The 22,370-nt window shown below is 38.6% G+C and overlaps 1 protein-coding gene across 8 annotated transcripts in view; it reads left to right on the top strand.

The window, feature by feature from the left end:
* The window catches only part of VSNL1 (visinin like 1), an 88,229-nt gene that overhangs the window by 28,524 nt on the left and 37,335 nt on the right, over positions 1-22,370 (top strand). For 4 of the 8 annotated variants that reach the window (XM_084512643.1, XM_084512638.1, XM_084512642.1 and 1 more), the window contains exon 2: positions 9,346-9,512. In XM_084512643.1, coding sequence (XP_084368769.1) covers positions 9,351-9,512 — 162 coding nt within the window. In that variant the 5' untranslated portion in view covers positions 9,346-9,350. The remainder of the gene's footprint in view (positions 1-9,345; positions 9,513-22,370) is intronic. The other 4 variants (XM_084512640.1, XM_084512641.1, XM_084512639.1 and 1 more) reach the window with 1 other exon arrangement.

The raw sequence follows: 22,370 nt of genomic DNA on the forward strand, positions 1-22,370 counted from the left end.
TTGTGGAGCAGGTATGGAGAAAGTACTTACATGTAAATATGAGTAATGGCTGAAGTCTTAAAAACTCTTATCCCCAAGCCCAAAGGAAAAATAACATTTGAATAAACTCTGGTCTACAAATTTACATGAAGGCTATTTTTCAGGTAGAGGAACTGCTGGTCAAGTTTGGCATAACAAAATTAGAAGTGTAATTACAGTCTGCATAAACGTGATTCCATGGTTCCAGAAGAAGGCTGGAATTCACTCAGGGAAACTATAATGTTCAAGCATGCGTTGTTAATTTTGCCCCTCCCCGCCCCCCAAAAAAAAAAGAAGTTTGAAACAACTGTCCCAGAAGAGGTGGAATACTAATTGTCAGTAAGTCTCTGAAATACCTAGAAATCACATAAGCAGTTCTTTTGAAATGCAAGAGTTGGAAAGTAATGATCAGTGCTGAAACACAATTTGTTCCAGTGGCCACTCCTAATGATGTCTAGGAAGTTATGATTTTCAGGGCATCTCACATGGGAAAGCCTTTTGGAAGTGATAGATTCTAGAATAAAATCTCCGTGAGATCAGCAAAAAACAGTTCTATTTGGCATAGGACATAAAACAAACTTGTCAGAGCAGTGAAAGCTCTTCTGGTGGAATATTCTGGATAATCAGTCTAACCGTTACTCAAGTTTATTGGAAAGGTGTTTAGCATATGAATTACTACAAAAAGATACAGTAAATGTTCTGTGTGCATTTTAATATTGTTATTTACGAAGACAAAAATGGAGAGAATAGACCTGTTAAGAAAAAAATACAAGTGCTGACAAATGATACTTCTTCCTCAATTCACGCCTCCTTGTAATGTACTAGTGACCACAGCTGATAGAGGCTGGGCCAATAGCAAAATAAAATGATGGCAACTGATGCATTTAAGTGTTTGACACTCAGCGTTAACAAGCATATTGTTCTCTTCAGAAAATATTCACTAAATTGTCTAGGAGATCTCAAATAGGTCACCAAATTCTGTCTCAATATTGGAGAATTAAAAGTGGGCATGACCAAAAGAATTACCATATAAGTTATAGCATGCAACAAAACCAAACAAAAGGGTGAAGAAGGAAGTGCTCAGTAAAAAAAAATTTCTTCAGAAATTTTTTTAAGATTGTCCAGAACCAAAACTTTCTGTAGAAATATGGATACCCTCCTCCTTGTGGTTTGAGACAGAGAAAGAACAAGCAAAAGGGAGATTTTGCCCCTGTCTCTCCAAGGCTAGAGCTAAATGCTAGAGCCTGGAAGCTCTCCTGAGCTCTTGGGTCTGGTTGAACAACACAGATAAGTCTCAGCTTTATGTATTTATGTATTTCTTCCTATGTCCACCAGTAAAGGAGGAAAGAAGGCTATGGCATGCTGTAAGCAGTTTCCTAATCCAAATTAGGAGAAGGGACAGAATTAGGACCCTGAGATGTACTTCAGATCACGTGCCTACGGGTTAGTTTATACACAACCTGATGTATTCAGAGTTGGGCTTTGAATATAGCCCTAATGTGCCCCACAGGGGTGGATCAACAGTGGAGCTACTGGTGATTCTAGTATTGGCCTCGATTTGAAAATGCAGAGAATTCCCATTTGGTTTTATTTCAGACTTAACAAAAGACAATATTTTCACACTTTTAATGAAATAAATCCAAATTCTGTTTCCTAGACACCTGAAGAAAAAAAGCCCTACATACCGTTACTTTAAAGCATCCTCCTGTGTGGCTTTTACCTTTCAAATGTTTATTATTATTGTTATTATTATTATTGCTTGAATCTAATTGAATATCCATCTCATTTCAAATAACATTTAAAAATATATCTCTTTTATTTTGCTTAAACCTCTTCTCTCCATTTATTATTCAATTCAGTTGGATAATTGCATCCCTTAATGACATTACTCTCTATTTTCCCCCAGTTCTTTTACGCAGAGAGATTGCAGACCTGAATCTGATCTTTGGTAAAACCAGTAGAGTAATATGAAATCATTGGATTTATTCCAGATTTTACTGTAGTGTAATACCATCAGAACCTAGCCTGTTTGCTTCACCCTTATTTCATCATTTGTTATCAGCAGCAAATTACGACTGTTCCTAATTTCAGTATGGGGTTGTACACAAAAATTCTGAATTTTTTTTCCTCTACTGATGGACTTTCTGTTTTTCTGGTGCAAAGAACAGTATAAATGTGGTGAAAATTCCAGAATATAGGGTTAAGTACTATATAAAGGGGAGAGCTCTGCACAGCCTGTCCCTGTTGGGCTTCTGCTGTGTCTGGGCCCTCTGCCACTGCCTGGAGTGTTGCTCCTTGTCTGCCTTTTTTGCCCCAACAGTAACATTGAGAAGTGGATTGCATTCATCCTCCACTCCTGCTGGCTGTATCAGCTCTTTCTCCCTGCTGGCAAAGTGCAGGTGTGGAGCTGCAGTGCGTTAGGATCCATGAGTTCATGGTTCAGAGGAGTAGGAGGAGGGCGCTGAGCAGTGGGGAGCTGGGGGTCAGCATCTTCTCACGGGTAACTAGTGATAGGACTAGAGGGAATGGCCTCAAGTTGCACCAGGGGAGGTTCAGGTTGGAATTTAGGAGACATTTCTTCTCAGAAAGAGCAGTCGGGCATTGGAACAGGTTGCCCAGGGAGGTGGTAGGGTCACTGTCCCTGGGGGTGTTTAAGGAAAGGGTGGACGTGGTGCTTAGGGACATAGTTTAGTGGTCATAGCGGGATGATTGGACCAGATGATCTTGGAGGTCTTAATGATTCTATTACTCTGTGATTTTGTGATTTCTTCTTCTGTGGAACAAGTGTATTTGAGGGAGTGAAGCACCTGTAGTTTGATAGCCTGCTTCTCTCTATCCTTCATGCTGACATTAGCAGAGGAAAGGCTGTAAGTATTAGAAATAGCCCGAGGAGAAAGGAACAATGCTGGGAGTTGTCAGGAGTTATAGTTATTATCAGCACACAGCTGGAAATTTGATAAACAGCCTGATCAAAAATAACAAGAAAATTATTCTGTTATTGTCGATTATGTGCATAGTTCTGTGCTTTCCCCAGCATTTAATTGTTTTGGGTTTTGTTCCCCCTATATATCTCTGTATGTTGGAGGCTATACGGTGCTTAATGTACCGTTTATAGATTTGTATTATGTCAAAGATTGCAAAGACACCCACTACACTTGCCTGCTCAATGCCTGGATTTCACATGTAGTCCCCAGGAGTCAGCACGTTCCTGTGGGAGCTTGTGGGCTGGGAGTGGGCAGAGGGGTGGGGATGAAGCACAGCTTTCCTTCCAACCTAATGACTGCCTGCCAGCACAGCTGAGCTGGCAAAGTGAATGTTGTCATTTGCTTCTGGCATAGTCCACACAACTCGTTCCCGTTTCCCAGAGCCAGGGAAGAGCAAAAAAAACATGTGCCTTGCAAGGGGACTCATTTAAAGCACACGCCCCATGTGGCTGCAGAGATGTTGATTGACTACAGCTTTCAGCTCAAGCAGGATTACTGGGAAAGCAGGAGCAGGAACACTAGCATGTGCAAAAGCAGCCAAAATACACTGAGATAAGTTGGGGCAGTCCCAGTGCTTAGCATCACTTAACACCAGGTGCCTGTGCCCAGGGACGTGGGTGAATCTGCCTGCACTCCTTCTGGAGTCAGTGAGGGGAGGGAGGTGACCCCAGTCATTCTCTAAATGATCCTTTGGATGAAACCTTTTACTTTCAATGGAGGGTACCTACTGTGGGTATGAAAAGTTAGGCGGTATGACTGCTCCATTTCCCTCTCATTGTTTCCCCAGATGCTGCGGGGCATCTGTGGTTCTTCCCTCTTCTCAAACAGGGTCAGCGAGAGCAGGTTGCTTAGGGCTGTCTGCATCTGGGCATTGAATATCTCTTGGGGTGGGGACTCCACAGCCTCTCTGGGCAACCAGTGTTTGATCAGTGGCAGAGTAAAAAAGTGTTTTCATGCATCCAGACAGATTTTCCTGAATTGCAGTTTGTGCCCATTGCTTCTTGTCTCGCTGGGCACCCCTGAGAAGAGCCCGTCTCTGTCTTCTTTACTTTAAATTCCCACTTGGAATTTATATACACTGATACGATCCCCCCCCAAACCTTCTGTACTCCAGGCTGAACATCCCCAGCACTCTCAGCCTCTCCATGTACGACACATGCTCCACTCTCCTAATCTAATCACCTCCACGGCCCTTCACTGGTCTCTCTCTGGTATGTTCAGGTCTCCCTTGTCCTGGAAGCCCAGCACTGGACCCAGCACTCCAGGTGCCTATCACTGGTGCTTAGCAGAGAAGGATCACTCTTCTCAAACTGCTGGCAACACTCTTCCTAATGCAACTTAGACAGAAAATAGCTTTATACAACTCGATTTAAGCAAAGGGAGCAAAAAGGAACAAAACAGGATTTTTGGAGACATGACTGGACATTGCTGATGCTGTCTATTCAAAGGAGTTTGGGTCCTTTTCAGCACAAATGTCATGTCTTTAGCAGCACTCAGTTTACTCTTCCACAGAAATGGACAGTTATTTTTGTTTGCACTTGGTCCCTTTGAAAATTGAAAACTTGCCGAGGAGGCCAAAGGGAGAGGAGGGGAAAGAGAGGAAGCAGGTGGGACTGGAACTGTTAGCAACAGTTTGGGGATGTTTTGAAATAACTAAACAGCAAAGGAGCTTCCGTAAGTCATGTTTTGCTATTCACGTTTATTTTTTTTTCTGCTTAGGTCTTGAATAAAATTCTAAATTCTATTTGTAAGACTGACCCCACACTGCTAGTTTAGTACTGGCAAGCCAAGTGGGAGATACAGACCTGATAAACCTGTGTAGGAACAGCTGTAAAATATTCCAGGGGAAAAAACACCTTCAGTTGGCCAAGAGATTTGGATGATGTCCATGTGGAGAGCAGAGAGCTTTTGAAACACCTGAAGCTCGTGTGGGACACACGGTAGCATTGCAGGAAACATATAAAGCAAAAGATTTATCAGGAAAAAACTTGAAGAGCAGGTATGGTTTTAAAACTGGAGGAACCGTCATCCTCTTGCTGCACATGACTTAATCCCTGTTGTCTCCAAAGCCCCTAGTAAATCATATAAAAGCAGTTTGCTAAGCCATGCTTCTGAGTCCTTTGAGAGGAGCTTCCAGCTGCTGCAGCCCCTTGCTCGAGCTGGCTGGCAGTGCCCATCCTGAGCTGCAGTGGTGCAGAGCACAGCCGTGTACGTCCTCGTGTTGTTCCTGCCAGCTGCTGACACAGCCCGCAAGGCTTCTGTTTTGGAATCTGTTTAATAAAACTCCAGCTTTTAAAACTGACCCTCCTACTGTAGAAACAGCAGCTAAGGTGTTGCTATATGAGAGCTGAAGTACCAAACATTGCTGGGAAGCTTGTTCCTCTGCGTGGCTGATGTTTGCTTGCAGCATTTTAGCTAAGAGTATGTGTTTTTTAAGCTCAGCTTTTATTGCTGTTGCTGCTTGTGACACAACTCCGCAGTTTCAGTATTTTTCTTGATCTCTAATCTGCATTGTGTTGCCCTTGCTAATATTAAAATGTTCTCCTGCTAGAGTAATCTCATCGGGAATAGACTTGACACCTTTACTCGTGCTAAATGCCTCCCTCTTTGCTGGTTCCTTGTTTATTGTGAATCTGTCTCCAGCATTTGTTTGGAGTTGAAACATGTTGCCTTTTTTTTGTTTTCCTTTCTTGTTTTTTACCAATCAGAAAATGCAACAGAAGATGAAGAACGCTGCTTGAATCGTCACATTGCATGGTTGGAAGCTTGGAAGTTGGAAGCAAATTTAGAGTTTAAAAGAATAAAATTTTCTAAACAAAGAAATGCTTGCAGAGTGACCTTTCCTCTTCTTGAAGAATTAGTGATTGTGCAGCTGTTCTCTCCTGTATTTTCCTAATGCATATTCATAGATTTTCACAAGGAAAAAAACATGTTTGGGAAACCATGATTCTAAGTTAATTAAAAAGTTTTTCATTTTAGAAAATTAAATGTGTTGGCAGTGGCTTACTCATTGCTAATGGGTAATTGTACTTTTTCAATAATAATAAGAGATTCAATGAAACTCTAGAAGATGTTAGAATGTGATTAACTAGATAATCTGTATATTTGAGTTTTTATTCCCAAATAAGATGGATCTCCCAGAGCCAGAAGTGTGAGTTTATATTTGATAATTATATGAGACTCTTGAGCTTTCTTGCAGATTATAATTCAATTCTGAAGGGGAAAAAAAAAAAAGAGAGAGAGAAGGAAGAATGGGTGCCTCTAATTACAGGAAGACATTGTGACTGGCTTGGTCAGCTTGTTCAGTCCCTCATTTCAAACAGAACAAGGCAGAGTATGGGCCATGCTGTGCTGGAGCTGCAAATACAAATACAGAACCCACCAGTCCCAAATTATACCTTCCTCAAGTACTGGTTGTTTCTGTGGAACAGTTTCTGAAAGTGTTTATTAAGATCTTAGCCATGGTTTTCATTGATTTAGTAGAGGATATTAAATGTTGAGGAGCATTAGAGATGGCTGGAAGGTGTTTAGGATTTATTGAACAACTTGTGGCTTGAGCAAGCAGCTTACCAAAACAAGGGACCTGCATCACAGAGGCAGAAAAGCTGGGTCTCATTTCTTTGAATCTGATGATAGGAAAGGTTTTATGTATGGATTTTTGTTCAGCTCTATATTCAGGTATTCTTACATATGTGCAGACCCACTCTTTTTCTATGGTGTTTTATGACCACATTACCAGTAATAATAAAGTTAACTTCAGAAGATGGTGCTGATTCACAGGTCTGTCTGTTTAGTACCGGGTCCAAGGGCTGTAAAGCTAGCAAAATAAATGCAGAAAAGTTACTTTTACGTTAACAGTAACAGAAAATTTGCTAGTGAAAAACACCTGATCTTAAAACACCTGATCTTTGCCCATCGAAAATGCTTTTTTTTTTTTTTTTTTCTTCATGTGTAAGTGCTGTTGAGAAAATATTAATGGAGGTAAGGATCCAGGTGAAAAGAGTCAAGTAAAAGCACACTTGGCTAAATTAAGAGAGCTAGAAGATGCCTTGTGAATCTGCCTAAGGTAGTTACCGTAATTGCTGAGAATCTTTAATGGTCCTCTGGATCCTAAGCAAAGCACCTTAAGACTGCAAGGGGTCACATAGTTTAAAGGAGAAAAAGAAAAAAAAAAGGAGGGGGGAGCAAACAGGCCCCTTAAAGATTAAAACAAATGAAACAATCTGTTGTTTCACTTAAAAGTAATCTGAACTGGAATTACTGTACTTTAGTCTCTGTGGGATTAAAATTCAGATTATGTCAAATTAGGTCAATCTCATACACAAGAGGATGGGGACTTCAAAGCTAAGGCTGGGACAATTGTTCTAAATACTATAAATTACATACCCACCCTTTAACAAGACAGCTAATTTCTAGGCATCTGCACATACAGGTAGGCCTGTGGTAATTAACTGAAAGGTCAAACTCTCCAATATGGCTGAGTTTACCAAAATGTGTGGATGGGAGATTGGCAAATATCCAAAGCGAGTTTGGCACAAGCAGTCTGCTGCCCTTAAGTAGCAGCTCTGTGAGTCCATGTAGTAGGGTTCCTGTAGTTCAGAGAAGATGCAAGGCCAGGAGCAAGAAAGTGCTGAAGCATCTTGCAGGGCTGGAAGAGGAAGGAGGTGCAAAGTATGGGGAAAAAACATCTGCTTGCTGGAAGCACGCCAAAAGATTGTGGACCAGGTCTACCTTCAGTTGCTCATCTAGTAGCCAAGGTCCCAAAGATATCTCTAATTGGAGTTTCTACCTTGATGGGTTGTAGCACTTTTCACTGTCCAAAGACTGAATTTCTCAATTTCGTACCAGCTGAATGCTTTGTAGAAAGCCACCCCCCTTCTCAGTATTACGGGTGTTTGTGCAACTGAACGGCCTTGGCAGGGATGTCCCGGCAACCCTGACCATCCTGTGGGAGGGGATGCTGTGGAGGGGATGAGGACAGACCAGGCAGGGATGTCACCAAAGACTCCCCTTTGGTGGCCATGTGGTGTTTCGGGATGAGACCTGGTGACACTGGTAGCATGGCACTGGTGGTTATGTTGGTTATGGATAAACCAAGAGGAATGGGAAACTTTGCGCCTGCTCAAAGATGGTTCCTGTAAAGGGAGTTTTATAAATATATTGATTCTCTGGAACAGAACAAAATATCTCCTTCTGAGGAGAAAGAAACTAAATTTAGTAATAGGGGAAGATGCCAAAAGCAATAGATTAATATCAGGAATGGGTGGTCATATGGATTAGAAATCAATGCATTCAATGTGGTTCTGTCATTAGAGGCAGATGCTATACTGGAAGATAAAAATGGAAATGCCAAGCTTGGCTCAGGAAAGAAATTATTCATCTCTTTGCAGTGCTGTACAGGACAAGTTAAGTACTGTGTGTCATCTGATTAAAAAATAACTGAAAGACATCTCCTGTCGTGAACAAACTGTAGTACAGTAGTACTGGAACAGGTTAAAGGAAAGGATTTCTTAAAAGATACCTCAATTGAAAGGCCAGTGTCAATAGCACTGAAAGTTCTGTATGTACATACACACAAATGAGTATTTTGTGTCTGTATGTTTTATGTGTAATATTTACTAGTATGTCTGTAAGATATATGTAAGATATATGTCATGGATATCTCTGGAGTTAACAGTGGTGATAAACCAGTGTGTGGAGCATCCAGTGGTTTATGTTATAAACCTCTCTGTCCATAACCCTGCACCTGTGAGGAACAGCTGCTAACATGAGTGTCATACCAGAGAGATTTTCAAGAGAAAAATAAAGAGGAATTCTGTGGGCATCCCTGAATGTGTGAAAATTTTTTGTTAAATTAAAAAGAAAAAAGAAGTGAAGTCATCTTTTTTCATCCCTAGTGTGAAGAAAAGCCAGAAATTACAGAAATCACTAAAAATGAGAGGCAGCTTTTCAACGTGATACTAGCACTATGGTGAAATGGAGTAGTACTTTCCAACGGAAGGAAAATACCCTACCATCAAAGTCAAAAGAAAATAAATCTTTCACTTAGATGATACTATTATTAAAGACAGAAGAGATTTATTTTCAACATTAATTTAAAGGCAAATGAGCAGTCTTTCTCCAGGCCTTGAGATATGTGGGTGAAAGATGTATTTTTCACCATTTCAGCCTCTAACGTTCAGGCATAGCTTAGGTTCCTGTTCACTAGGGAATCTGTAAAGTTATGTTTTGACTAAAAGCAGCAGTGAGTGCAAAACAAGTGATGCGTTCGAGCTTTGCCGCTAATCAAGTTTAAAATGATCACAGCAACTTGGCTAATTGTATTAATTTATTTCTTCTTAAGGCAGAATGGGGAAACAAAATAGCAAGCTGGCCCCTGAAGTTATGGAAGATCTGGTGAAGAGCACGGAGTTCAATGAACACGAGCTAAAACAGTGGTACAAAGGCTTTCTAAAGGACTGTCCAAGTGGAAGACTGAACCTTGAGGAGTTTCAGCAGCTCTACGTGAAAGTAAGTTATTATTAAGTTTCTTCTGTTTGGCCTTCAAAAAGTTTACAAAGTAATACAAAGCAAACACATGGTCAAGAGCTGTCCTTCATTTAAACTAAGGAATCCTTCATTAGGAGAAGCAATGCTGGATACAGGGAGGTAAATGGGAAGTGCTGCCCTCATTGAACTAGCACTTCTGATAGCTACAGTGACCAGTACCAAAAGTTTAAGGAAAAAATACGTGGTTTACTCAAAGAAATACAGTCTCTTCACTCTGTAATTTATGAGCCTTTTTCACCTTCAGTAAGAGGTTGCAGCCCTATTCAATAAGCCATACTTTACGTATTTAATACCACTGGAATACAAACCCTGGACCTACTCATATAAAAGACTATATTTCTTTTGGTTTCAAACAAAAGTAGCGAGGCTTCATGGCGGTATGTCCTCTGCAGATAAATTATGCACTGTGTACAAAGGATTTCCTTCTCTAGATTTTGAGTACTACCTTTCTTTTTTCTCTACTGTTTCTTTGCCCTTGATAGATATGAAAGGAAAGGCATGCTGCTGTTCAGTTTATTTTCTTTTTATTCTTCATTATTTTATCATGTCCAATGTAGTCTTTTCCTTACATTTAGTATGTATTTATTCTGTAAAAAGAAGTGCATGGGGGCAGCATGAGAAGTGTATTCATGTTACAAAGATAATTATATTTTAATTCAGAATCGAGTGTCTGCCTAAAGGTCAGAGACTTCAAAGTAATTTTAATTAGGGGGAATACTGGATGGTGATGATGAACACTAGGATCAGAAACAGTTCATAAATACGTGAGGCCCAATAAAAATTTAAAAAGCCTTTCAAATGTGTTAATACTGAGCACACTGACAATTTCTGCAGACAAGTGGGACTATCTGTCTTTTCCCTTAAATGCATACTACAGTCCTATCCTCAATTTCTTCAGTGTAGAACCAGATCACTCTGTGAATCATCACCTAGCCCCTTGTAATTTCTAATGAGTGGTCACAAAAACTGCTAACTACAGTTTATATAAGTAAGCCTCTGTCTTTTTGTTTTAATATTTATGACTAGAGATGTTACCTGACAATCTTTTTCTTAAAAAAGACTGCCTTTGTAATAACTGTTATTTTCAGATGAAATAATTTTTACTGCCTCAGGTATTGTGCTTGTTATTGACTGATAATTTATAGCTTCTATTTTAAATAGTACTCAGTGTACAGCCACAGGATTAGACACCTAATCATTTCTCTGACGTGTTTCTGAGGAAAGTTAATAGTCTTTACAAAATATTCCAAATAAAGTATGTCAAGTGTTTAACTCCTTGAAATCATTATTTTCTTTTTGGCAAATTACAGAATCACAGAGAATCACAGATTCTTTTGTAATAAATTGTAATAAAGTGATTTTTTTTCAATGACATTATGTATTGTGGGGGAAGCTATCATCTGAAAATAGCTCGAAGCTGTTAGGACTTCCTCCCTTCAAAAGGCTGTTTTGAAGTGTTTGCAGATAATTCACGAGATACTTTACTCATGGAGGAAGTATCAGAGAGTAAATTCAGGATTAAGTTTACAAAATGGTACTGCAAAATGTAAAACGAAGAGTATAGAAGTACTGAAATCTGGAGACATCTCTGTAGTCTTACTGAACCGCAGTATCTGGCTTTTAGTTTTATGGCCTCGTAAATTTTTGGAAATGCACACCAAATAAGATTGTCTCCTGTGCTTTTGTGGTTATGTTTTTTGAGATCTGCTCTGTAATGTTGCTGTTGTATATTTGGTCCAGTTTATAGTTGTTCTATATATAATGTCTATATACAGGGCAAAATACTAATTTTGCAGAAGAGAAATACGATTAGCTGTAGTAAATCCAGAGCTTTACTTCTCCTTCTGTCACTGAAATGCTTCTAAAATAATGGCCCTCGGCTGTCTGAGAAATTAATGGTCTGAGTGTTGTCAGTGGCGGCGACTTCTTGTCCACAGGATGTTCTGCTTGCCCTGGCTGCAGACAAAACCCCAGATTTGACATTTGATCTTTCCAGGAGAAGCCACCAGAAGGAGACCCAAATCACGATTATTACATTTACAGCATTTCAGTTCGTTTAATGCATATGTGGGGTAAAAATGTATGAAGTTAGTATTTATTAATAATTTCTCTGCATGAACTTACGGTTGGGAGAGATGACATTTTAGTTCTTGGTCTGAACTGAATTTTATCAGAGAAGATTTCTGTAAACAAATATACTTGGAAAAGAAAGAACTACGTTTTTCAGTTCAGATTTACATTGTCTTTAAATGATAATGTTTATTTGTTCAAGGGAGTTGTGTGGTACACTTTCATGTGGGTTGAAGGGTGTTGGTCATCTTAGTAAGATACAAAGAATGCTTTTCTTTTACTCAGACATAATAGAAAATATCCTCAACTTAAAGAATAAACACATTTTAGGTTTCTCAAGAGCATTGTTTTTCGGTTAATTTCTTGAATGTTTCTAGTTACTACTCTACTGGCATAATTACAGAGTGGGGTGCACAAACTTGGAGTGCACAAACTACATTGTTGTGGAGGAAACTTATCTGGAAGATGTGTCCTGGAATCACACCTAATGTATTACTGTTTCTAATGCCAGCTAATAAGCACTTACTCCATGGGTCCAAACTAGACCTGGTCTGAATTAAAACATCCAGAACATGTGTGATGTGGATGGTCCTCAACACTAACTCTTCCACCCTACGCATTTGCGTCAATTGTACTGTGCTGTTTACTGATGTAGATGAAGACTATATTGACTAACAGGGAGAATTACTCTAGCTTGGCTTGGAACCGTTTGCTATTGAAATTTCCATTAGGAATACAAATCATGCAATGCTTAAAATAAATAGCAGTTGTACAATATGGACTCTACAGTAAAATTATTTGCAGCACTTTTAGTGGAAGTGCATATAAGAATATTTAATCAAGAACACTCTTTTAAATAAACAGTAAATAGGAGGAAATATACTTTATACTGCTGCATATTGCTTGCAGTCTCAGAGGTTTGGTAAAACTTAATCATACATTTTTGGATGCACAGATTCTTTTTGGGATGTGGAATCTGTGATGAGCTATTATGCCTCGTGTGAATCCATGGTGCTGAATGACTGGAGGGCTTGTACAGTTTTTAAATTCATTTACTAAAGACTTGTTTGTATATTAGAGTCCCAGAGCCACAAGGAGACCTACATGTTGAAACACAATATTAGCTGCCCCGACTGTCTACACAGAACATGGGAGTGGGGAGAATTTGTGGATACTATTAAAAAAAAAAAAAAAAAAAAAAAGTAAAAATCAAAGCAGCATGTTGTAAAGAAATGTGCCAGTGCAAAGCCACAAGGTAATGATCAAGACAGGAATTTGTATTGAATTCCACATTTCTCCAGGGTATACGCATCTGTTTCCATATGGGAGTGGTATTCTTGAAACCTCTCCTGCAGAGAAATATCTAGGACATTAGGAGTCAAAGCAAAATCAGGTGACTGGAGTCCTTTTACTTTCTCTCTTTAGTAAGGAAGATAATGTGAATACCTTGTCGTTACCACAGTGCTTTAAGTACTCATCAAGCTGTAGGAAACCCAGAATCAATTATCGTGTCCCTGTAAGGAGCTTGAATCTGTACTACTCACCCTCTGTAACTGCTCTGCTGATGAGATAGGTCCTTCTGGTCTGCTGGCAATGCCCCAATCAACCTCTTTTGCTGCAGGAAATAGTGGTAAGTAGCTCAGTGGGTCCATGGGACAGTCTGGATCCTGCAGTTTCCATCTCCACAGTGAATATTCTAAGCATTAAGCTAAATCCTTGTTTGTTCTGTTCAATTGCTTTTTTTCCTATCCTAAAAATTCTTTAATTCTTTTACCTTACGTAAAACATCATTAGCATTGTGGGCAGAGAGCTGAAGGAATTAGTATACAAAATTCTCATTAAAATAAAATATACCAATAAAGCATGCTGGAATATTCCCATCATTCTTTAGGGTTTCTTGCAGTCTAGAGGGCCAAATACATTTTGCTTCAGATCTTTTGAATTCACTGGATTTAGATGAATATGCCCTAGAGTGTGCAAGGGTGCATAATCAGTACTAATGTTCACAGGAATTATGCGTGTTTATTAAGTGGAAAATAGGCTTCTATATTGTGATACTTGTTGGAACTGGGTCACTGAACATGAGAAGCATATTTTCTGGATTAATTACAGAAACAAGCACCAATAGTGCTTTAACTGGAAGGGTAAGGTTGAGAATTGTAGTATAATGCTAGCATTAAATAAAGTGAGTTGCTTTGTGACTTTATTGCACGTCTATTATTTAGCTATGTTTTGGGGTTTTATAGATAACATTTAACTGAATAAATATAGTAAAGCCATTTGATTAATTACAGTCAAATGGTCTGTCATATTTTTGGCTTCTGTCTCACATTTCCTGCCTTGAAGGGAATTGATTCCTAGTCACTCATTTTAATATCTCTAGGAAGAAAAAAGAATCTCAAAAAATCCATTGATATGTAAGCGCATATGTTTGCATCCTCTTCTTCTCTATCCAGATTTTCAAGACGGGTTGGTCTATTCTCATGTGCCTGGTGACAGGACAAGGGAGAACGGACTAAAGTTGCGCCAGGGATATTTTAGGTTGGATATTAGGAAGAACTTCTTTACTGAGAGGGCTGTTAGGCATTGGAATGGGCTGCCCAGGGAAGTGGTGGAGTCACCATCCCTGGAGGTCTTTAAAAGATGTTTAGATGTTGAACTTAGCGATATGGTTCAGTGGAGGACTTGTTAGTGTTAGGTCAGAGGTTGGACTTGATGATCTTGAGGTCTCTTCCAACCTAGACAATTCTGTGATTCTGTGATTCTGTGATCCTTCTAAAGATGGCACACTGCTCCTCAAAATGTTAGGTTAGAGCTGCATTTTAGGCTTTCAGTGCATTTGAAGAAGTGGGATTCCAGAACAACACGGCTGTGTTTGCAGATGCCCCAAACGTAGATGGAGTTCCTCTGGTAAAAGCTGATTTTCCTGGGATCATGTCTTTTAACTGGAAGAGGTGTGCTGGCTTTATGAATACTGTTTGGCCACTGAAGTTCTTCCTGTAATAGGAGTAATTTTTAGGTATATTATACTAATAATCCTGTGTTGCTAAAGAACTACAGCATGATTTGAAATCAGGCAGATTCTAAATATGTGTCTACTCATACAACGATTTTAGTCCATGCTGTTGCTACTTTACAGAAGTCTGCATCTGTAGTGCTTACAGTCCTGGGCAATATGGTAGTATCTTGGACAGTAGGGCAGATGCACCACCTGATTTTACCTGCAACTCAGAAAACATTGTATGTATTTCTTTCTTGTAAACATGACTCTAAAAATCCTTAAACAAGTTACTAGTACCACTGTATTATTGGATTTTTTTAATTGCTATGGGATAGTAAAACCATTATTGTTACATTAGAACCAATTAGAGATAGCAGTAGATGCAAACAGGTAAAGAATAGCTCTGGTTCAGGAGCATTACAAACTCTTTTAAGTAAGGAAGAGGCTAGAAAGAAGTACAAGGAACTGTATTTGCATCAGTGAAAGTTTTGCTTTGTGGGAGGGTTGTAGAATGGTCTGCTAAGTGAAGATTCTTAATGCATTTCTCAAACACTTAAAATCCACACTTTTAAGACAATTACAGTAAAATTGTTAGAAATAAATGCTCCTAAAGAGGAAAAAAAAAACAAACAAAAACAAGAGGAAAAAACAAACAAAAAAAACCTCTTTCACTAGAAGTGCAGTGAAAGGAAAATTAATATAGCAGAAGCCAAAAGAGGGAGTGTAAAGTATGCTGAAAAGCACAAAGCACATGTATTTGCAGTCCAACATTATCACAGGGGAGAACTTTTTAGGCTGAACTATGTGTTTAGTGCTCCAAAGCTGTATTGAGTTCTGATGACTTTAAAAACAAAAGAGATCACAACTGCTTTTCATACAGAACTTTTTGTTTGTTTGTTATTGTGTTCTTGTTGTTTTTGTTGTTTTTTTTTTTAAAGGCATGGTCTTGCTGCCTGGATGTCTTCCATGCAAACTGCTTTTGCCGTTGTTCCTCCTCCTCCTTCTCCATATAAAAATGAATAGTCAGGTGCTGTGCCAAAATGTAGGCCTACTAGAAAACCACATAAGAGGCTTATTATATGTTTCAAACAGAAGCTGAGATTGTGCTGTATGAATTTTAAAACAAAGGCTAAGGATGCTCCTTACACATAAAAACAAAATCAAACAAACCCTGAAGGCAGTGTTAACTTTGAAGCTGACTTTGAATGATTCGGGGAAGGGGAGGATGCTGGTAACATGCCCTTCTGCATTTCTTTCTCTGCACGTATCCCAGGAAAAATAATGGCTGGAAGTCATTTTACTGAACATCTTTTTAAATCTCTCTTTAGTATGCAGAGCTTTAAAGATCAACAAGCATATTGAAGAATAAAATATAGTAAATAAACATGAATTCTCATTTAAGCTGCAAAATAGAATGGAAAACAGTAATTTTCAGAAGAGGACTGGCACATAGCATAGTGAACTTTTCTGAAAATATGGCCATAAATCAGACCACTGGATACTAAGAGCCTTTATAAAAGTAGAATGGAGTCACTTCAGATTGAAATCCTAATCTCATTGAAGCTAATGGGAGTTTTCATTCCTGATCCTTATTTAAGAGCTTAGAGCTGCACTGAACTCTTGAAGTTGTTTATTATCCTGAGTGCTGGGAAGTCTGGTGTGAGCTCCATTAAAATCCAGTCCTGCAAGCTGGATCTGGTGTCTGGAGAGCTCCTCTCATGAAGTGTAAAGAACATACACAATACTAGCTGTCATTTAAAGGCAGCAGTTACTTATAAACTAAATCTGCACGGATAAGCATTGAGAATAAGTAAGGGTCCTGAACTTAGAAAAACTTAGAAAAACAGATCCGGGGGCGAAGAAAGACAAATCCCTTTCTTTTTGCACCATTCTGGGTAGTGGGTAATTTTAAAGGCTAAAATATATTTTTTTTTGCTTCTGTTGCAGAGCACATAATGGCCCATATCCTCCAGATGATCTCTGGAGAATCTAAATCTAGAAAATGAGGAAGTCAGGCAATTCTGAGAGATGAAATCTAAATAACTAAATCTTAATTGCTCCAAATAGCAGCTTGTGGAGTGTCTAGGCTTCTGGGGTGAATTTTCCTGATAACAATTTGGTCGCATATGCTGACACCCCCTCAATGAGAGGAAGGAGTAATGGTCACAGTAGTCCATAAAGCAGTCCAACTGTCCAAAGGCATCTCCAAGGCTTAGAGTCAGCAGATGTGTGTGCGTGTGAAGGTTTAGACAAAACCTCTAGTTGTTGCTAAGTATTTGCTAAGTATTGAATAGTTCTGTAGTGCAGTGGTTGTATATGGTTCCTGAAGGTACTCTAAAGTAACTGGAAGTCCAAAACATTGACAAGAGTATGTCCAGCCAGAGCAAGAAAATCCAACCTGGAATGCCTTAAAATCTCCACATGTACATTCATGCCCTAGTTTCCAACTTGTCCTGGTAAAAGAAGCCAGGCTGGGTAAATTCTCCAACAATATCATGTAAATTACTTTTACTGCTTTTTAAAAAGTTATTATTATTTTTTGAATGAAGCTCGCTGATTCCAAAAAACACCATGCATTTTTATAAGGAACCTTGTTCCATTACAGCTTACCTTTGCTCTGTGTTGGATTCCTTCAGATAAATCAAAACAATGAATTTTGGATGCTGCAATTATTTCTGTAGCAAAACACTGAATTAATGAATACCGTTATGATTTCCCTGAAGGGCAATACAGAAAATGTGGTGAAGGTATGACGGAGGGAGCCGCTGTTAACACATAATATGAAAGACCTCAAAAAAGTCCAAACACAACAAATCCACTGTCAGAGCCAAGTCCCATATCTGTTAAGGCATTCAGATTTACTATTTCTTGTAACGGTATTTATTTTAACAGTATTACAGTAATCCATAGAGCAGTTTTCAGGACTGATCAGTGGTTCACTACCTTTATCCAACCTGTTATAAAAGTCAAGTATTTTGTCCTTCTTTATCCCGTCTCCTAGCCCTTCCATACCATCTCAGTGCTTTACTTCTCATTCCGAGGAAGTCTGTTCACAAAACTAGTGTGAACCCATAAGGACTGTGGAGTGGAGTGAGGGATTAGTGATGTCGAATGTACTTTTTAAAGAGATACTTCATTCTCTTGCGATCTAAACAAAATGAATAGAGCGTTTAAACTCTCTATATTGATAGATACAATCAAAATACAAATGGTTCACTTACTTGCTTGAGGTTACCCTTTGTGTCTCTGGTAATTTTTTATTGGTCAAAATATAAATAATGCCCTTCGTTTCTTCATTTTACTTATTTGAAGTAAGTTTATGGTTTTTTTTGTTTGTTTGTTTGTTTGTTTTTCCCCTACCTACAGAATGGTTTGGGAAGAGGGTTCTTTGACTTCTAAGTATCATACAATGCACATTATAGTATGGTATACATGGCTAGGCTTTCATCATGTATGTACTTTAGATCTACACTGTAGGTCTGTAGTCTACAGTTAAGCTTTGACCGGCCATATTTTAGGCCTTCAATAGCTCTGATTTAGAAAACTGGGTCATCCTAAAACTTGTTCTGAAGACTGGTAAGAATGTGTCTTTTTGTTTTCTGAGACAAAGTGACCTAAGGTCTTTCAGGGACTTTAGTTTGTCAATTTCTTGGTCTAGAAGCATTTGTTTGTTTAAAATAAATAAATGAATAAAAAGCTGTTTGATATTATAGGCTTCCTGCTTCCTGAAGGAACCTTTGAAACCAGGGCATTTCATTTCAGCACTGGAGTAAACTAACATGAAGTCATAGAAGTAATGTAAAGTATTTTGTTTTAAAACATGGAAGTGTTTTTCTCTAATATCAAAGTCTGCTTCCAATATCTCCCTTGCACACAAGACCTGGGGCTGAAAACAGCTTTTGTGTTTTGTAAGGCATAAATGGGAACTTAGAGTTCTGAATGAGTCCCTTGACCCCAATATGACGTCTGTGGCTCCATGCCTTAGCATCACACCCATTCTGCTCCCTCCACCCCAGTGAACTCACCAGATCTTCAGAAAATTACCTGAATGATATGTACTTCCAAAGCTTCCCAGATGGGCTCTTGTGAGTCACTGTAAATGGGTATGAATGCTCCAAAAATTAAAGGATCCCAATTAGTCTGGAACATAGCTCTCCCAGCCATGCATTGCACGTCATTGTGCTCCATGTGCTTCTGGTATTTGACATGGCAAATCACAATTACCACTGTAACGCATTCTGCTCTGAGTAGCTGTAGTTATGCAGGCAGTGAAATCTGAGGTGTTTTAACATGGTTCTGAGCTGTGGAGAACCCACAGAACTCAGTTAGTTACAAACTTAAATACAGTTTTTATCATCATGTAGACACTAGTTGAGATTCCAGTCAGGTTTCCACTAATCATAGTCTGAATGTTTCCAGTACCTTGGGATATCAACTCTATTTCTCTTAAATGAGAGTAAATTTCCATCTTCTCATGTTTAATTAAAGCTCATAGGAATGGTTTCTTTTCACCGACAAACCTATTGATTGCTGAATTGAGATGACTTACCGCTACTTGGCATGAGAATTAGCTAGCTATCTTAATTGTATATTCAAGCACAAACAAAACAAAATGAGAAAAACATGTGGTCTGGAAGATAAAGTAATCAACACAAGGAAATTCAGACTAGATAATACGGTTGCCATTTTGCAGAAATATGTATGAAATATTTTCAGGGGAGTTTGGTGTGAAATACACCTGTATGAGAAGTTGTGAAGTTCAGCTGTCTGGTTGCACTGATAGCCCAGAACTGAGTACTCAGTTTTAAATAGAATTTCCCTGTAGACCAGAGAAACAGCAGTATAGGCATAAGTGTAAATCATCACTACAGTTTACCACAAAGTGAGTATAAAAAAAAAAAATAATAAAAATTTGTGACTCATTAACTGGAATTTTATATGGACCTTGTCAACATTTTTCAATAGAAGCATACTGAATTACGAAGTTATTTCTAGATGTTTGTATCCCCTTTAGGTTGGAAGGATATATCCTAGAATTACTGTTATTCCTTGCTTAGGAATTACACACCTGTATGCAAACTCATGACTCTTCACAGCTTTCTTTGAAGGGAATTCACTGTTTTGCTCCTTCCTGTCAAACTGATCATACCAGGGGACAGCTAAAATCCGATTGCAAGATACATGAGTTCTGGCTACGTGATTCCTGTTCTTGTTGCCAATACCAAATACCTAAGAACTGATTAAAAGTAAGGAACAATTGCTGAATTTGCTTTCATGCTTTTTTTCCCCATTTGTTTTCAGGCTCCAGTTACCAGTATTTTGTGTGTCCGTGTTGACTACATCTCTGCCTCTCTTCTTAGACCTTTTTTTGGACTGGAAGCACTTTTAGTTGCATTGGTATTTATTAATGTAGCAATTACAATGGCTAATTTTATAGTACGTGTCAATGCAGATAATTATGTAATCAATTAAAACTAGATATTGTGCAGTGATAGCCTTGCAAGGCACTACAGATAAAGCCCACAGATGATTTTGGAAGACAACCTCCCTCCTAGCATAGTTTTGCTTTCACTAGAATAAACTCCAGCCAGCTGCTTCTCAGCCAGGTGTTAAATACAGGTAGCTGGAAGGTGATGCTCTTTGGACGTTGTCCCAGTGAAATGCTAATATCCTCAGGTCCCTTCAGTCTCCCTACCCACACACACGTGTTAGCCCTGGCAAGAAAGGATGCAGTTCTTCATCCCACTAAATCACTGCTTCCTGCTTTCCCTCTCATGGATGCTGGTGTCACTTGGGCAGGGCAGGTGCTGTCCCCTCTGCTCGATTAGCACTCCTAACTTCATTTAGAAGTAAACCACATCTCCTTTCCTCAGGGTTCAATTTCTACATTTTAGTATCCAGCATCTTCAACCCAATGAGTCTTACATTATGTGTGGGTTGGTAAGCTTCGTGCAAACATTATTTGCGTACATTGAACTTTTCCCAGTTTCTTAATTAGAACAAGTCACTTAGGTGGTGATTCACTGCCCTGAGCTCACAATTGCATAGTGATGACCAAATCCCAAAGCTGTATTTGAAAAATACAATCCTACTGTTTTGTGCACATCTAAAGCTGCAGAAAGGTACAGCTGAGCGTCAGCTTCACAGTAATAGTACTGCACACAATTTTCTTCTCATCTCTTCTGTTGCTCATTTGTGCAGAACAAGGGACTCTTTAACATTACATTTATTGCTTTAGAAACTTAGAGTTCCCAATATTTGACTTCTTTAAATAATATTGCATTTTTTTAAGAAATGTAATACTTCAATAATACTTGACCTGAGAAGGGTTTTTTGTGTTCTAATATAAAGTGGTTCTTAAAAAGTCAGAAAGAAAACTGCAGTTAAAATCTAGACCAGCTCTTTAAAGATTATCTAATGTCTTTTTTTTTTTTTTGAGCTGGAAGAAATGCTGGTATGTGAAATATGATTCTGAAAATGGGCCTTTATAATGGAAATAGTTATGTTATTTAATTGTAAGGATGCTGTATTAATATTGGCTTACTGAAGCAATTATTTATCTATCAATTAGTTTTTTTGCTACAGATAAATACATTATGTAACTCAGGGAGCTCAACAAATTGCTGGCATTGTGTTAGAACTGCAAACTCCATACCGCAAATTAGCCCCTATGGTGTCTTAGTGTATCTGCTCATTTATTTTTAAGATTCTTTTCCCCTGGAGTTTTTCTGTATGGCAGGAAAATGGTGTTTAATGGACCTGATTTTATTTTCACAGAGCCATAAATTCTGGAGTTATTCTAATGTACGGCCAAGAACAGGGAGAATAAGCATGCTCTCTACTTCTTGTGTCTTCTACCCTGGGGTGTCCTTGGAACATGAAAGATCATGAAAGAGAGCACATACTCTAAAAGAACATGTACGGAAGCCCTATCTTCATTCTCTGAAGATTAGGTTGATCATGTAGAAAATCACCAGCAGGTCCTGGGCAATAAAACTGAATAATAATAATTTAAAAAAAAAAAATGGTGGAAATAAAAAGTCTTCGTATGAAACAGTTTCTTTTAAAGTGATGTACCTCTTTGTTACCTCTTTATGTAAGAAAAATTACATTTCTACAAAGTAAGCAAATCTGTTTACAAAGGCAGAATTTAACATATTCAGTATGAAAGTTACATTAACATGTAGCCAAATTTATTAAAGGCTTTAGAAAAGGATTAATTTGGCACACAAATTTCTAATAGGCATCCTGTAGAAGGGAGCTGTCAGTGGGAAATTAGCTCTTTAGCTCTATCCAGCAGGCAGTTGACAGTGTGAGGTGAAAGAACCTCATTCTGACTCCATCCAAGAGTGGAATTTTTCTTGCACAGGCACAATAAATACATTTCTGCTAGAAATAAAGAGGCTGCCAAATCAACCTATCTGAATAAAAAGTATGTTGTGCTTTACACATGGGAAAAGTGCTTGAGAACAGTTAATCCCTATGAAAACATTACCCCTGCATTATCGCCAGTAGTACATGCCTTTGGGCTGCTTTCAGTTATTTGTTTCCACTTTCTATACATGCACCCAGTGTTCTTTATTTCCATGTGATTGTTCATCTCAATCATTTTCTTTGCTCTCGTCTATTTTGGGCTCGTGCGCATGCTTTTTACGTATTGCCAGAATACTGTGGGCTATTTTTAAGTTTCCAGATTCATAGAAATACTGTTCTATATACAGTGTTACAAAAGCAAGTGCACAGTCCTA

Source organism: Aythya ferina, assembly GCF_964211825.1.
Source record: "Aythya ferina genome assembly, chromosome: 3".
Taxonomy (NCBI): domain Eukaryota; kingdom Metazoa; phylum Chordata; class Aves; order Anseriformes; family Anatidae; genus Aythya; species Aythya ferina.